Source organism: Mobula hypostoma, chromosome 22 (genome assembly GCF_963921235.1).
Source record: "Mobula hypostoma chromosome 22, sMobHyp1.1, whole genome shotgun sequence".
Taxonomy (NCBI): Eukaryota; Metazoa; Chordata; class Chondrichthyes; order Myliobatiformes; family Myliobatidae; genus Mobula; species Mobula hypostoma.
In genome coordinates this window covers 56396352-56412546 of record NC_086118.1, presented here as the reverse complement: position 1 = coordinate 56412546, position 16195 = coordinate 56396352, and the positions used below count along the sequence as shown (strand labels likewise).

Sequence of the window (16195 nt, the reverse complement as noted above, 5' to 3'; positions counted from 1 at the left end):
ATTGGAGAGAGTTCAGAGAAGATTCACAAGAATGATCCTAGGAATGAAAAGGGTTACTGTATGAGGAACGTTTGGTAGCTCTTGGGTTGTATTCCCTAGCGTTCAGGAGAATGGGGGGAGGGGGGAACTCATTGAAACATTCCGAATGTTAAAAGACCTGAACAGATTAGATATGGCAAAGTTACTTCCCATGGTAGGGGAGTCTAGGACAAGAGGGCACGACTTCAGGTTAAAGGATGTCCATTCAGAACAGAGATGCGGAGAAAGTACTTTAGTCAGAGAGTGGTAAATCTGTGGAATTTGTTCCCACGAGTGGCTGTGGAGGCCAAGTCATTCGGTGTATTTAAGGCAGAGATAGATAGGTTCTTGATTAGCCAGGGCATCAAAGGGTATGGGGAGAAAGTAGGGGAGCAGGGATGACTGGAAGTATTGGAACAGCCCATGATTGAATGGCGGAGCAGACTCGATGGGCCGAATAGCCGACTTCTGCTCCTATATCTTAAATGCATCTGCAACACACAAAATGCTAGAGGAACTCAGCAGGATTTCCTGCACCTGCAAATTTTCTCTCTTTAGTGAAGTGCATCTTTTACATTAACAACTCAAGGATGTGCTGGAGGCAGCTCATAAGTGTCACCACACATTCCAGTTCCAAATTGGCATGTCCACAATGAACAGAACAACACAATTATTCTGTTAGTGTTTTATCTTTTACTCCCTCAAAGCACTGCTGTAATGAGTAGATCCGTATGGTCAGAATGGAAGACAAGTTTTCACTCTATTTTAGTACACGTCACAATGATAAACCAATTTACCAATTGTACCAGAATTCTGTCACCCAAGTTCTGCATGTAATCAGGCTTATACCCAATGATGGCAGGCAGCATTCACCATGAAGTTTACACTTATTCAACAATCTCTTAATCAGACCCTTGGCATTACTATTAGGACAGAGAGCACACTGATATAAATGCATCATAAAAAATTGGACCTTTATAACTGCAGTACTGTGTGCACCTAACCCTACCTCAAAATCTTCAGGGCAATGTTCAGAAAATGCGGAAATATACAACTTCATTTGTCAGACAGTTCTGATGACAAGGATCTAATTTTGGACATCCTGAAATTTTACTCAGAACAGCTTATTACTAGGTTATTTAGTGAAGCACAATTTTGTGGGCTGAAGGGCTTGATCCTGTGCTGTTCTCTTCTATGAAACATCATATTCAAACCTTAATTACAGCATATACTAATATCTTCTCAAATGTGCCAAAAAACCTTTGCATGCCAAACCACATTCAGCTCAATCTGATCAATGATTTTCACACATTCCTTTTATGGATACAGAATCTGAACACCTGACATGAGCATGAAGTAGTGTTTCTCAAGACACCCTTCATGGCCAGGCAGTGGGGTGAGGTAACACTTGTCTGGTCTCATCCTCATCTACACTGTTGTAGACAGAGAATTCCCTCTACTTGTTATCTCCTGCATTTGCCTCCACCCCCCACCCCAGTACTTAACCTTAAATTCCTACACCTCATTCACACGATCTAAAGGATATGTCCAATGGTTTGAGATCATCAGCAGGGGTTGTCCAACACCCAATGCTAGACATCTTCAGTCCCTGTTGCAAAATCTATTCTTAGTACATCTATTTGCCTGGCAACAGTCCAAGAACAAACCAGACTGCACACGCAAACACAAGGAATTCTGCAGATGCTGGAAATTCAAGCAACAATTCACTTTTAAACCTCTTACATTTTGGATCTCCCCCCCCCTTTTAAATCTCTTACATCCCTCCTCCTCCTGTCTTCTCCTATCATTTTGGATCTCCCCCTTTTAAATCTCTTACTAGCTCTTCCTTCAGTTAGTCCTGACGAAGGGTCTCGGCCTGAAACGTCGACTATACCTCTTCCTAGAGATGCTGCCTGGCCTGCTGCATTCACCAGCAACTTTGATGTGTGTTGCACACATTATCAGGTGTCACATTTGGCAAGATGATCTTCAGACTGACTCTCACACCATCACTACACTAACCATAGAAGAGTATCCGTCACCTACTGAAATGTTCACCATTTCTTGGTTAATGCCAGACATCATGTCCCTCACTAACCTCCCTTGTTCTACCTTCCATAAACTGAATCTTCCACCACTCATTAATCCTTTGCCAAGTTGCAGAGTTGTATCTACCCTCAGCCTCTTGCCCAAGCTCACAGCAGCACCTTAACCTCTGAAACCTTCAGCCTCATTTTCAAATACCTCCAGTCATACCCATCCTTGTAAACACCAGCAGTCATGCAGCCTTTGTATGTGTCCAATCAGCTCTGAGCTTTTGCTCATCGCTGGGTTTCTCCACTCCACCACGACCAAGCCATTCCTCCCTAAACCTCGCTGCCTCTTGGCTTTATTAAATATCAGACCAAAAGATAAAGAGGAGCTTTATTTGTTGCGTGCATGTCAAAACATTGAAACATACAGTGTCATCTGCAACACATATCAAAGTTGCTGGTGAACGCAGCAGGCCAGGCAGCATCTGTAGGAAGAGGTGCAGTTGACCTTTCAGGCTGAGACCCTTCGTCAGGACTAACTGAAGGAAGAGTGAGTAAGGGATTTGAAAGTTGGAGGGGGAGGGGGAGATCCAAAATGATAGAAGACAGGAGGGGGAAGGGATAGAGCCAAGAGCTGGACAGGTGATAGGCAAAAGGGGATATGAGAGGATCATGGGACAGGAGGTCCAGGAAAAAAGACAAGGGGAGGGGGGGGGACCCAGAGGATGGGCAAGAGGCACACTCAGAGGGACAGAGGGAGAAAAAGGAGAGTGAGAGAAAGAATGTGTGCATAAAAATAAGTAACAGATGGGGTACGAGGGGGAGATGGGGCCTTAGCGGAAGTTAGAGAGGTCGATGTTCATGCTATTAGGTTGGAGGCTACCCAGACGGAATACAAGGTGTTGTTCCTCCAACCTGAGTGTTGCTTCATCTTTACAGTAGAGGAGGCCGTGGATAGACATGTCAGAATGGGAATGGGATGTGGAATTAAAATGTGTGGCCACTGGGAGATCCTGCTTTCTCTGGCGGACAGAGCGTATATGTTCAGCAAAGCGGTCTCCCAGTCTACGTCGGGTCTCGCCAATATATAAAAGGCCACATCGGGAGCACCGGACGCAGTATATCACCCCAGTCGACTCACAGGTGAAGTGTTGCCTCACCTGGAAGGACTGTTTGGGGCTCTGAATGGTGGTAAGGGAGGAAGTGTAAGGGCATGTGTAGCACTTGTTCCGCTTACACGGATAAGTGCCAGGAGGGAGATCAGTGGGGAGGGATGGGGGGACGAATGGACAAGGGAGTTGTGTAGGGAGCGATCCCTGCGGAATGCGGGGGGGGGGATGGAAAGATGTGCTTAGTGGTGGGATCCCGTTGGAGGTGGCGGAAGTTACGGAGAATAATGTGTTGGACCCGGAGGCTGGTGGGGTGGTAGGTGAGGACCAGGGGAACCCTATTACTAGTGGGGTGGCAGGAGGATGGAGTGAGAGCAGATGTACGTAAAATGGGGGAGATGCGTTTAAGAGCAGAGTTGATAGTGGAGGAAGGTCATAGTGTCATCTGCATCAAGGATGTGCTGGAGGCAGCACAAAGATATCACCACACTTCTGGTATCAACATAGCACACACACAGTTTACTAACCGTATGTCTCTGGCATGTGGGAGGGAGCTCATTAAGGTCATAGGGAGAACATACAAACTCCTTAGTGAAATCATTTTATTTTCACTCTCAAATGCTTCTGGCATCTTCAAGTCCGATTGCTTGAATCCGCAATGAATAAAACAATGCTGAATTGTCTTACTGCTCATTTCTTGCCAACTATCAGTGACAAAAAAAAAATCACTGCTTTATAAACATAACCACACACAACTGACTGCTCTAATCATTGTGTGGCGTCTGGAGGAGCAACACTTTATATTCCATTTGGGTAGCCTCTAATCTAATTGCATGAATATTCATTTCTCTTTCCAGTTTAAAAAATTTTACCTCTCCTCTCTTCTATTCCCCATTCTCGCCTTTTACCTCTACTCACCTGCCCATCACTTCTCCCAGGACCCCTCCTCCTTCCCTTTCTCCTATGGTCCACTCTCCTCTCCTATCAGATACCTGCTCCAGACCTTTATCGCCCAATTGGCTTCACCCATCACCTTCAGATGGCCTCCTTCCCACACCTCTTTATTCTGCCATCTTCCCCCTTCCATTTCAGTCCTGAAAAAAGGTCTCAACCTGAAACGTCGACTGTTTAATCATTTCCATAGATGCAGCCTGGCCTGCTGAATTCCTCCAGGTTTTTTTTTTGTAGTGTTGTTTTGGATTGAGCATCTGCAGACTTTCTCATCTTAATAAATACCAACTTTTTTTTGCTGAATTGCCTTATTCAATTGCAAAGAATATCACAGTCCAGATCCCAATCTTGCATATTTTACAGCAGCAGGGAGATACAGGATGTCCCTGGTCAGTAACCAAAGGCAGCAACTTGATTTCCCTTACCCAGTACAAAAGGCAAACTGTGACATACTAACCAATTTAGCACAAAGCAGAAACTACACCTGGAATATTACAAATTGAATGGAAGTTACTTACACTGGGTGGCCTAGGCTCCACCCATCTAGTGAAGGTCAAAGTCAATAAAACAACATCTATCATTAACATCACACACCAACTCTAATCACTAAACAAAAAAACAACTGCATACACTTCTCCACGTAAATCGTGTAGCAACATGACTTCTTATCTATTGTTCTCATATTTCTTCAATTACTCATTTTTAAGTTAAACTCCAAGTTAAACCAATTTCCCCCGGGATCAATAAAGTATGACTATGACTATATCTGTAATTGCATTGCCTCAGTAACAATCTCCCCCCCCCCATACCAATATACAAGAACAGTCAGAGTAAATTTATCAAGATTCATTTATCAAAGGATGTATAAATTATACCACCTTGAGATTTGCTTGATCAGAGGTAACCACAAAGCAAGAAACCCAAAAGAACTCAATTAAAGAAAAAATGTAAACAATTGAAGCAAACAGCAGCAACAATCCAAAGCAAACCTGAGTCCTCAGATCTGAACAACAGGAATTCTGCAGATACTGGGAATTCAAGCAACACACATCAAAGTTGCTGGTGAACACAGCAGGCCGAGTTAGTCCTGACAAAGGGTCTCGGCCTGAAACGTCGACTGTACCTCTTCCTAGAGATGCTGCCTGGCCTGCTGCGTTCACCAGCAACTTTGATGTGTGTTACCTCAGATCTGAACCCTGGAGCAGCCCAGAGAAAGGCCAAACGCTTGCTTATCAGTTCATCATAGCGGACACAAAGCACAACAGTCGGGACGGTCTTCATAGTCTCAGAGCCACAGAGAAAGGGGTGACCATCGTGGAGAGCAAATGAAATCAGCTCTCATCCCGATCAACACCCAGTCTTTTCAGTCTACCTGGGCCGGCATTTGAACTGACCCAATGACAGAACAGCAAAAAGGCTCTGCGCCCGAGAGACAAGAATGGAGATCGCAGACAGCAAGCAAAATCGGTTCTCACCTCCAATCTGCGCCTGTGTTTAAATTGTCTAAACAACAAGTCATACCTCACACTAGGAACCAGCTGCGGAGAAAAGCTCTGGGCCTAGACCATGCCGTCCAGCAACTCACTCTGGGCACAGACTTCACTGAACAGCAACTCAAAGTATGCATATATCATATACTATCCTGATGAAATTAATTTCCTTGCAGGCATTTATAGGAAAATAAAACAATAGAAGTTATGAAAAATATACTGACCAATATGCAAAACAGGGAGGTGGGGTGGAGATATGTCTGACCCAAAGGAGGTGTAATGCTCTGCTAACCTGCTGGTCACTCTTGGCCAAGGTGTAGCACCCAAGACAACTCAAGGCCACATGAAGCCACGAGCAGTTGGTGCACATCACAAGTTCTGGTTATGCGACTACTGACACTAGACAGAAAATCTCTCAATAGTATTGATAATGGCTGGGCTCACCAGTCTTGTTAAAACACTGCCCAGAAGGCAATGGCAAACTAGTTCTGTAGAAAAATTTGCCAAAAACAATCCTGGTCGTGGAAAGACCATGATTGCCTATGTCATATGACATGGCAAGCGAATGTACAAAAAGACGTTGTACGAATAAAAGAAAATAAATGAATACTGGGGACTCAAGTTGTAGAGTTCTTTAACATTGAGTCTGTAGGTTATATAATCAGCTCAGATGCAGTGAGTGAAATTATCCAACTTTGTCTATTTCCTCCAGTCCTGACTGGAGAAAATAAGACGAGGAGTCAGAGTTGGAAGGTGGGGTGGGGGGGGTGGGGGGAAGGGAGGAAGAAACACAAGGTCATAGGTGAAACTGGGGGGTAGGGGGAGTAAGTCATAGTCATACTTCATTGATCCCGGGGGAAATTGGTTTTCATTACAGTTGCTCCATAAATAATTATATAGTAATAAAACCATAAATAGTTAAATAGTAATACGTAAATTATGCCAAGAAATAAGTCCAGGATCAGCCTATTGGCTCAGGGTGTCTGACCCTCCAAGGGAGGAGTTGTAAAGTTTGATGGTCACAGGCAGGAATGACTTCCTATGACACTCTGTGCTGCATTTCGGAGGAATGAGTCTCTGGCTGAATGTACTCCTGTGCCCAACCAGTACATTATGTAGTGGATGGGAGACATTGTCCAAGATGGCATGCAACTTGGACAGCATCCTCTTTTCAGACACCACCGTGAGAGAGTCCAGTTCCATCCCCACAACATCACTGGCCTTACGAATGAGTTTGTTGATTCTGTTGGTGTCTGCTACCCTCAGTCTGCTGCCCCAGCACACAACAGCAAACATGATCACACTGGCCACCACAAGACTCGCAGAACATCCTCAGCATGTTAAAGGGCCTCAGTCTCCTCAGGAAATAGAGACAGCTCTGACCCTTCTTGTAGACAGCCTCAGTGTTCTTTGACCAGTCCAGTTTATTGTCAATTCGTATCCCCAGGTATCTGTAATCCTCCACCATGTCCACACTGACCCCCTGGATGGAAACAGGGGTGACTGGTACCTTAGCTCTCCTCAGGTCTACCACCAGCTCCTTAGTCTTTTTCACATTAAGCTGCAGATAATTCTGCTCACACCATGCAACACAGTTTCCTACCGAGCTGAGAAGTTGATTGGTGAAAGAGATACGGAGCTGAAGGGTGTTTGATAGGAGAGGACAGAAGGCCACGGTACGAAAGAAAAGGAGGAGGAGCACCAAAGAGAGGTGGTGGGCAGGTAAGGAGGTGAGATGAGAGGGGGAAAACGGGGATCGGGAGTGGTGACAGGGGAGGTGAAGTTCAAGAAATCGATGGTCATGTCATCAAGGTTGGAAGCTAACCAGATGAAATACAAGGTGTTGCTCCTACAACCTGAGTGTGGCCTCATCATGACAGTAGAGGAGGTCGGACTCAGGCTGGAGGGGGAACACCTTGTATTCCATCTTGTAGCCTCTAACCTGATGGCATGAACATTTGATTTCTCGAACTTCCAGTAATGCCACAACCACCCCCCTCACCATTCCACATTCCCTCTCTCACCTCATCTCCTTACCTGCCCATCACCTGCTCCTCCCTTTTCTTTTGACAATGGCTTTCTGTCTTCAGATTTCCCCCTTCTCCAGCCCTATAACTCTTTCACCCCTCTCCTCCACTCCCAGTTCCACCTTTTACCTTGTGTTTCTTCTTTCCCTCTCCCCACTTCTAACTCTGACTCCTCATCTTCCCCCCCCCCCCCAATCCTGATGAAGGGTCTTGGCCTGAAACGTCAACTATACTCTTTTCTATAGATGCTGCCTAGCCGGCTGAGTCTCTCCAGCATTTTGTGTGTGATATTCAGTGCCATTAGTAGGTAATTGGAAAAGTTCTTGGAGTTCTAGGGAAAAAACAAGGGAGCGTGGCTTAAAATACTCCCCTGAAAAGAGCTGGCACATGCTCAAAGGGATGAGTGGCTTTCCTTCACACTGCAAAAATTCTAGTATGCAATTCTGTGATAAAGTAGTAACTGACTGCATGCCAGCAACCAACCACGGCACTCCCAAGTAGACATACGCATATACAAGGAAATCTGCAGATGCTGGAAATTCAAGTAACACACTCAAAAAACGCTGGTGGAACGCAGCAGGCCAGGCAGCATCTATAGGAAGAGGTACAGTCGACACTTCAGGCCGAGACCCTTCGTCAGGACACGTCGACTGTACTGCTTCCTATAGATGCTGCCTGGCCTGCTGCGTTCTACCAGCGTTTTGTGTGTGTTGCCTCCATCTATTTCCTGTTCTCCACACAGGAAACAGAAGGAGGCTATTCAGTGTCTTATGGCTGCTCCACCATTCAATAAAATCATGACTCATCCGTTATCTCAGTGTACTTTCTGACAAGGTTGCTGAGCTAGTTGTGGGGGCCTTCAAGCAAAAAACTTGATGCCTTCACACTGTGGCAGTGACCTGAAGGAACACGTGGATTTATTAAAACAAGCTCTGTATAACAGGACTTCTGACCTGACCAGTGCTGCATTTTACTGGCATACTCACTTAGTTCAACTAAAAAAATAACACAACAACGAATGGATGCACATTGCTCTCACAGCACAAGTAGATATTTCACAGACTATTAGGACCCCTAACCATATACTCCATCTTAATTAGAAACATAGAAAACATACAGCACAATACAGGCCCTTCGGCCCACAAAGCTGTGCCGAACATGTCCCTACCTTAGAACTACCTGGGCTTTACCCATAGCCATCTATTTTTCTAAGCTCCACGTAGCCACCTAAGAGTCTCTTAAAAGACCCTATGGTATCCGCCTCCACCACCGCCGCCGGCAGCCCATTCCATGCACTGACCACCCTCTGTGTAAAAAAAACTTACCCCTGACATCTCCTCTGTACCTACTTCCAAGCACCTTAAAACTATGCCCTCTCGTGCTAGCCATTTCAGCCGGGGGAAAAGCCTCTGACTATCCACACAATCATTATTTTATACACCTCTATCAGATCACCTTCATCTTCTGTTGCTCCAAGTAGAAAAGGCCGAGTTCACTCAACCTATTCCCATAGGCATGCTCCCCAATCCAGGCAACATCCTCGTAAATCTCCTGTGCACCCTTTCTATGGTTTCCACATCCTTCCTGTAATGAGGCAACCAGAACTGAGCACAGTACTCCAAGTGGGGTCTGACCAGGGTCCTATATAACTGCAACATTACCTCTCGGCTCTTAAACTCAATCCCACGATTGATGAAGGCCAATCAGATTTTCTAATATGCAAATCAACCTCTATTGCCAAGTATTAATACATCATCGATTCAGAAAACTCTTATTTCTACCAACCAGACAGGAAATACCAGAAGGAAGCATAAAGTAAGTAAAAGCTGGAGACACTCAGCAAGTTAGACTGAATCCATGCCACTAGAAATAGAAATCTGATTAAGCATATTTAAACTGATATGTTAACACTGTTTGGAGACAAGAAATGTTGGAATCTGGAGCAATGTACAAGATACAAAGGAACTCAGCAGGTCAGGCAGCATCTATGAAATGGAAGATCAATATTTCATAGAGATCTTTTGTCTGGACCTGCCATCCAAAATGTTGCCCATTTCCCTCCATAGATGCGGTTGGACTGAGTTCCTTATGCATTGTGTGTCTCCTTCTCAGTATTTTCAGCATTTGCTGTTTTTAGCATCTAGAGTTTTTGATCTTGTCTTAATAAAAGCAAATTTCCACTCTAATACAGAAATCTAATCACATGCTTCCTGTGACAAAAATACATTTTTTAAACTCACTTCACAAGACTTTGCTTTACCTCCTACTAACAATCCCATGTTCTTCATTGCAAGCTGTGACTCAGTTAGCACCATCTCATCTTTGAGTCAGAAGGTTTTGGTTTCAAGCTTCAAGCAAAACCTAAACTGACACTCCCATGTACTACTCAGTCTTTGGATGGGATTACAGGCACCACAGTTTCCATGGCACTATTCCAGAAAAGAATAGTGGAAGGGAGAGTAGCCTGCATACTCCTGCACAAATATCTACATATCTATCCCTCAATCACATCACTAAATCTACTTATCATAGAATTACCACAGCACTGAAGAACGTTTGGCTCGTTGGGTGTATCCTGGCTCATTATAGAGCAATCTATTTAGTTCAATTCACCCACTTTCTCCAAAGCTCTAATTGTTCACTCTTAAAACTCCTTTCAATGCCTTTATTAAGGCACAGATTAATTCTGTTTGCAACACACTCGCCAACTCCAAATCCTAACCAATTGACTTTTAAGATGTTTTTCCACACATCATTTTTGTATCTCTGCCCAGAATTTTAAAATGTTTCCCTTGTTGCATGAACCGTCCACTAATTTTTCCCCCCGATTCACCTTATCAAAAACAGTCATTACTTGCACATTATAATCAAGTCTCTTCCCAAATGTTATTTACTCCAGAGGATAATCCAGCTGCTCCATTCTATTCCTCTATTCATAAAAGCTATTCAGGAATCTTCCTCTGCAATTTCACACGTTGTGTTTTTTCTTGAGGATGTGAACATCACTGTCAAGAACTGAATTTAGCCTAAGCCATTTTCTTAAATCATTTTGGTCCTCCCACACTGGTCAGTTGTTGGCGATTTTGCAAGGAGCCCCAACAACTGACCAGAGTGGGAGGGCTTTTACAAATGGCATTGAGAACCTTGGGAGTATACAGAAGCCCTGTGTAAATAGGAGTGGGAACACAATATCTCATCTACCAGTCCCACCAGAGACCTCCTGCCCTATTGCAGCCAAATCTGCAGTTTTCGCAACACCTCAAAACCAGAGTGGAAGCCGGTCATCCTCAATCCCAAGGGGCCATCTTCAAAGTGCTCCCATTGTGATTTTGTGTGGGGAGTTTCAGGATTAAGACCCAGCCATAATGAAGATTAGGTTATCTTTGTCATACTTACATCAAAACACACAGTGAAATGCATCGCTGGCATTAAGACCAGGACCAACAGCTTCTTCCACCAGGCCATCAGACTGATTAACTCATGCTGACACAATTGTATTTCTAAGCTATAATGATGGTTCTGTTATATATCTTACTGTACATACTATTTATTGCAAATGACTATAACTTGCATATTCAGAAGGAGACGTAAAAAAGATCTTTACTCCTCACCTATGTGAAGGATTGAAGAAATAAAGTTAATTCAATTCATTCTGACGTTAGTGACCAAATGTTGCTTTGTTTCCAGCACCAACATAGCATACCTACAACTTACTAGCCCTAACCCTAAAATATCAGAGGACACCAGAGCACTCGTAGGAAATCCACGCCATCACAGGGAAGGAAAAACGCACAAACTCCTCAAAAGACAACAATGAGGATTGAAGTTGGGTCACTGGCACTTCAAGGCTTTACGCTGACCACCGTGCTGCCCTTTGAGGGTGGTGTGCAGCACAGGGAAACATCAAGGGTGTCAAACCATAAGAATTGTGCTAGCAGCCATGATGATCTCTATCTATCCTAACTCCGTCTGCCCATTTTAGAGGCAAAGTCCTCTGTTTCTCTTATCCAAATACATATCTAAACATCTTATAAACATTGTAAACTGCCTCCATAACCTACTCTGACAGCTTATTCCAGCTACTTACCACCTTCTGGTGAAAACTAACCCCTCGGATCCTCTTTAAAATCTTCCCTTCTCATCTTAAACCTGACTTGCAACCCTGGATACTCCTACTCTGGAAAAGAGATTCTGATAATCCACCCTATCCATGCCTCTCATAATTTTATAAACATCTAGCTAGCTCCTCCTCTATGTTCCAGTGGGAATATTGACAATTCGATGTTACAGTCCTTCATGCCAGAACACATTCTGGTCAGTCTCCTCAGCACTCTGTTCTTCTACGTCCTGCCTGTAGTGTGGCGACACAGTACTTTTAAGTGCGGTCTAACCAAATGTTTTCACAACTCCAACACGATGCCACAAGGAGGTCGAAACGAGCATAGGAAGTGGTGTCAGAACAGTCTGGATGGGTAACTACAGTGGGATACAGCAAACCGGCAGTGAATTAACTCTGTAGACTTTTCTATGTACAACCACAGAAGCTGGCACGCACATAACAGCCACATCTTACGTTAAAACCGTAGGGGGGCTTCGCAGAATGCGAAGTACTCATCTCGGTGTGGGGAAAGTCACATTTGAAATACAAATCTTTCGCTCAATTATAGCGCAACCTTCAGGGAAGAAAGTTCGAACGGAGATATCAGTGAAGGACAACGCGCAACAGGGGAAAAATCAACGCTGCGGATGGGAAGTTTTCCCGTGAAGTTACCTCAGAGTTGTCCCTGCATCAGTCAATCTAGGCAGCGACTTCCGACACCAAAAATTAAAGAGACACTTTTTAACATTTCCTCCATGGACAATTTTTAAAAAGCATAGCACTTTGAGAGACTTACCGCTTCAAAATTAGTTCATGCTAAGAGCAAAGCGGAAAAGAAACCCCACGCCCGGGTAGAGTGCCCGACAGGATGAGCCAAGGCCCCGCCACCTCCATGCCCGTCAATCAAACCCGGGGTATCCCTGATTGACAACCAGCAAAGGCCAATCAGTGGTTTTATCCCGGCCTCAGGGCGGAGCAGGCCGGCACTAAGGGGCGGTGATAGAGGCGGGTACTGGTTCGTAATTGGCAGGCGTCCGCGGGACCGTGAAGTGATTGGTCGGTTTGGCGGCGGGTGAAAGGGCAAGGTAGATTGGCGCCATTTCTCGCTCGCCCGAAACGCTTTCGGCGCCTGTTTCAAAGAAGTTTTACCCCCGTGTCGTGGGGGTGGAACCGGGGGAGGGGGGAAAGGAGCTGTCGTGGCCGAAACCTCGTCTTAAAACATGTCGTCCATGAAAAATGCGTCTTGAATTCAACTGACGGCTTTTCCTTTTTATTCCAACGGCCAACAGAGGAGGCTTCTCCTCGGTGGGCCCAGCTGTCGCCGTAAATGTGAGGGGGCAGAAAGGGGGCAACGCGATGTGGGTCTACGCCCTTCCTCCCCAAGGCTCTTAAAGGTGAGTGTGTGGCTTTCCATTCCAGTTCTAATCTGTCAGTATTCGTTCGCGCCCCCCTTTTTGCTCACAAAGAGGTCTCGATTCTTTGTCGTCCATTGAAGTCGCAGCAATTGGTAACTTAACACCCAGCATGATACTGTTTAATATCTGTATTTCTCACTGATTCTCGTGATCCTAAATGGATAATCGCGTTATACTTGTCATATGCTCTTGGCTTTTACTCTGCAGGTCTCTAAGGTGACAAGGGGGAGAAGATTGCTGATATGGTTGGGATTCTTGCTATGGCTGATACAGTGGAGGAATATGATCTTGTGAGAATCTATTGTTTTGTTGAACTTTATAAAGAAATCCTTAAGTGTTCTAGGTTATAGTGTATTTTATATTTTTGAACGTAGTATTATAAATATTGCCTGTTTATTATTCGATAGAACTACCTGCAATGGGTACTTCAGTATGGATGAAATGTCATCAATGATGCCTGTCCAAGATCTCTTCCTTATCCATCGACAGGATAAGTGCTCCACTGTCAGCACTCTGTGCTTGTCATATTGGACTGGAAAGAGCATGGACATTAGATGGGCGGGCCACATCATTTGAATGCTTAACACCAGGTTCCCAAAACAGACACATTGTTCCATGCTCCTTCGTGACGGTAAACGGAAGAAACAATTTGACAGTCCCCAAAACTGCCTTAGAAAATTACTTAATGTATTCACTGATGTCCAAAGATGTTCAAATTGGAATATTAGTATTTGGAGTGACACTGAGGAGTTTGAGTCCATTTCTTAGGGGTACAAAGAGATCCAACATAAATGATAGAAGGAGCACACTACCAAACTTTCTCCTTACCCATCCCGTCAAACACCTCTTGCACCCATCCGTGCTGGAGTCTCTTGTTAGCCTCGTCCACTTCAGAATCCACAGCACTGCTGTGGAAGTAAATTACCATTTGTGAGGGTAAGGGAACTTTATGTGAATATGTTTACGTTTGGATTTATTGCTTTACTAATATAAACAATTGAGCAGGTTAACAAATAAGAAGTAACTGGAATGTGGGATTTCCCTGTCAGAGCAAAAGTTTTACGTTTTGTATCGTGCTGTTCTAATTATCAACTGGACAGTCACTTTCTGTTAACAATGTTGCTGATCAAGGTGATGAAATGTGCTGTTAAATATTAGAATTTATTAGTGTTCTTATTTATTTTGTAGCCATGTAAGAAGCAGAGGAAAGATGTTGAGGATTCCCCCACAAACACAATCACAAGCTACTTTTCGCCAGTTTCCAAATCGATTGACACAACCTCTCCATCACCCAAATCCAGCAACATACTCGATTACTTCAAGAAAACTCAAAGTGGGCAACACGTTGCTTCACACTCTGTTGAACGGGAAGGAAAGAATTCAGCAGGATTATCTGTGAGCAACAGTAAGGAATTAACTCCAAGGAGGCAACGATCTAGTAAAAGAGTTAATTTAAACAACAGACTCTCGGCCTCAGATTGCAATGAGGTGGTTGAAATAAAAGATACCAGTAACTTGGGTACTGCAGAACTGGATGGCGTGAGGTCTATGGTTGGGGTTCTTGGCAGTGATACAGCAGCACTGATTGCTCAGCTTTGCGCACAGAGTGAGGAGCTGTTTGAAGACAACAAGGATAACATTTCCATTGATCTTGATACCACAGCACGAAGGAAAACAGCAACTAAGATCAAAAAGGGAATAGAAAGTGCCAACGATTTATGTAGCAACCCATTGAAGAAAACACAAAAGAAAAGGGTTAGAAGGAGAGAGGTGAGTTCTTCTGGACAATCGGATGTTGAGAGTAAAACTAAGGAAGATTGCTGTGATGAAGGTTCTTTGGCTTCCCAGACTGTGGTCATTGAAGATGAGGGAACATGTCTCAGTGAGGAAAATGTAGAGCCAACTGCTGAAGAGACAAGTTCCCTGAACAATAACACTGTTACTGTATCATATGAGGAATTTATGAAGAACCAAGAGAGTACAAAGGCTTTGGCTGAGAAAGGAGCTGGGATCCAATCTGAAACAGTCCAGGGTGTCAGCCTTGGAGAAAGCACAAATTTAACAGTCTCTCAGCAAGTATCTCCCAAAACCGTGACTGTCCACGTCCAAGTTCACACTAATGATGTGTCTGCCTTGCCTCGCACTTCCAAAGTAAAACAGCAGAAGATAGCATCAATCTTTCTGCGTAAGAAAATGGACCCTGAAGATGAGGTGCCTGAAATCCAAGAAGCTGGTCCACATTCTGCTGAGGGTACTGACCCAGCTCCCCCCAGAAGATCCAATGTTGTGATAGCAGAGGAAGAGCTGGAGTTGTCGGTGTTGGACGCAGCTGAGAAATCTCCTTTGAAGACCAAATGCAGCCGTGCCGAGAGGGACCAGTTTATGAGTGCTTTCAGGCAACCCCTCACGGCAGAGCCGGTGAAAAATGGGGTCAAGAAGGCGGTGCGGAAGCCAAGGGGCTCAAAGGAAGGGTTAGCAGCACCGAGTCTGGCAGCAGAGGAAGGTAGTGACAAGCCCAGCCAAGAGAAGGAAAGTGAGGAATCTGTCCAGCCTATACAGTTTGCAACGTCAACCCAAGCCAGCAAAGATGGTAGGGTGAATGTAAAAGACTCTGGAAGCATGAAAAAGAGAAAAATAAAAAGCAGAAAATGTCCCCAGAGCAATGGGAAAGCAGACTGTAAAAATGTAGTTGATAATGGAGGGGAGCAAGCTGATCCCAATGTGAAAATATCTGAAGAGTACACTGCAAAACCAAAACCATCGATGCATATTGATCCGGCAACAACCCGATCGAATGAAACCTGCAGAATTACACGGCAAAGCCTTCGACAGCAAAGAGATACTTGTGCCTATGGCCTGACTCCAAGTAAGCCTATTGCAGTGGATAATCTGGGTACCCCAGTCCATGAGTCAACACCAAAGAGTGCACACTGGTCTTCAGAAGAAAGCAGCATCTACAAAGCAGAAATGCTTCCTGCCACCCCTGATCAAAGTCCTTTCAGGTAAAGTGCTTTACATAAGAACTAGGAACAACCCATCATGCGTGCTCTGCC

At 44.6% G+C, this 16195-nt stretch overlaps 2 protein-coding genes across 4 annotated transcripts in view; one reads left to right on the top strand and one right to left on the bottom strand.

Moving 5' to 3' along the window:
* The window catches only part of crlf3 (cytokine receptor-like factor 3), a 69525-nt gene extending 56889 nt beyond the window's left edge, over positions 1–12636 (bottom strand). Inside the window, exon 1 of the mRNA XM_063030666.1 lies at positions 12524–12636. The gene's annotated coding sequence lies outside the window, so the exon portion shown is untranslated. The remainder of the gene's footprint in view (positions 1–12523) is intronic.
* A 192-nt stretch (positions 12637–12828) lies between these two features.
* The window catches only part of atad5a (ATPase family AAA domain containing 5a), a 67427-nt gene continuing 64060 nt past the window's right edge, over positions 12829–16195 (top strand). For all 3 annotated transcript variants that reach the window (XM_063030665.1, XM_063030664.1, XM_063030662.1), the window contains exons 1-3: positions 12829–13121; positions 13350–13432; positions 14331–16144. In XM_063030665.1, coding sequence (XP_062886735.1) covers positions 13385–13432; positions 14331–16144 — 1862 coding nt within the window. In that variant the 5' untranslated portion in view covers positions 12829–13121; positions 13350–13384. The remainder of the gene's footprint in view (positions 13122–13349; positions 13433–14330; positions 16145–16195) is intronic.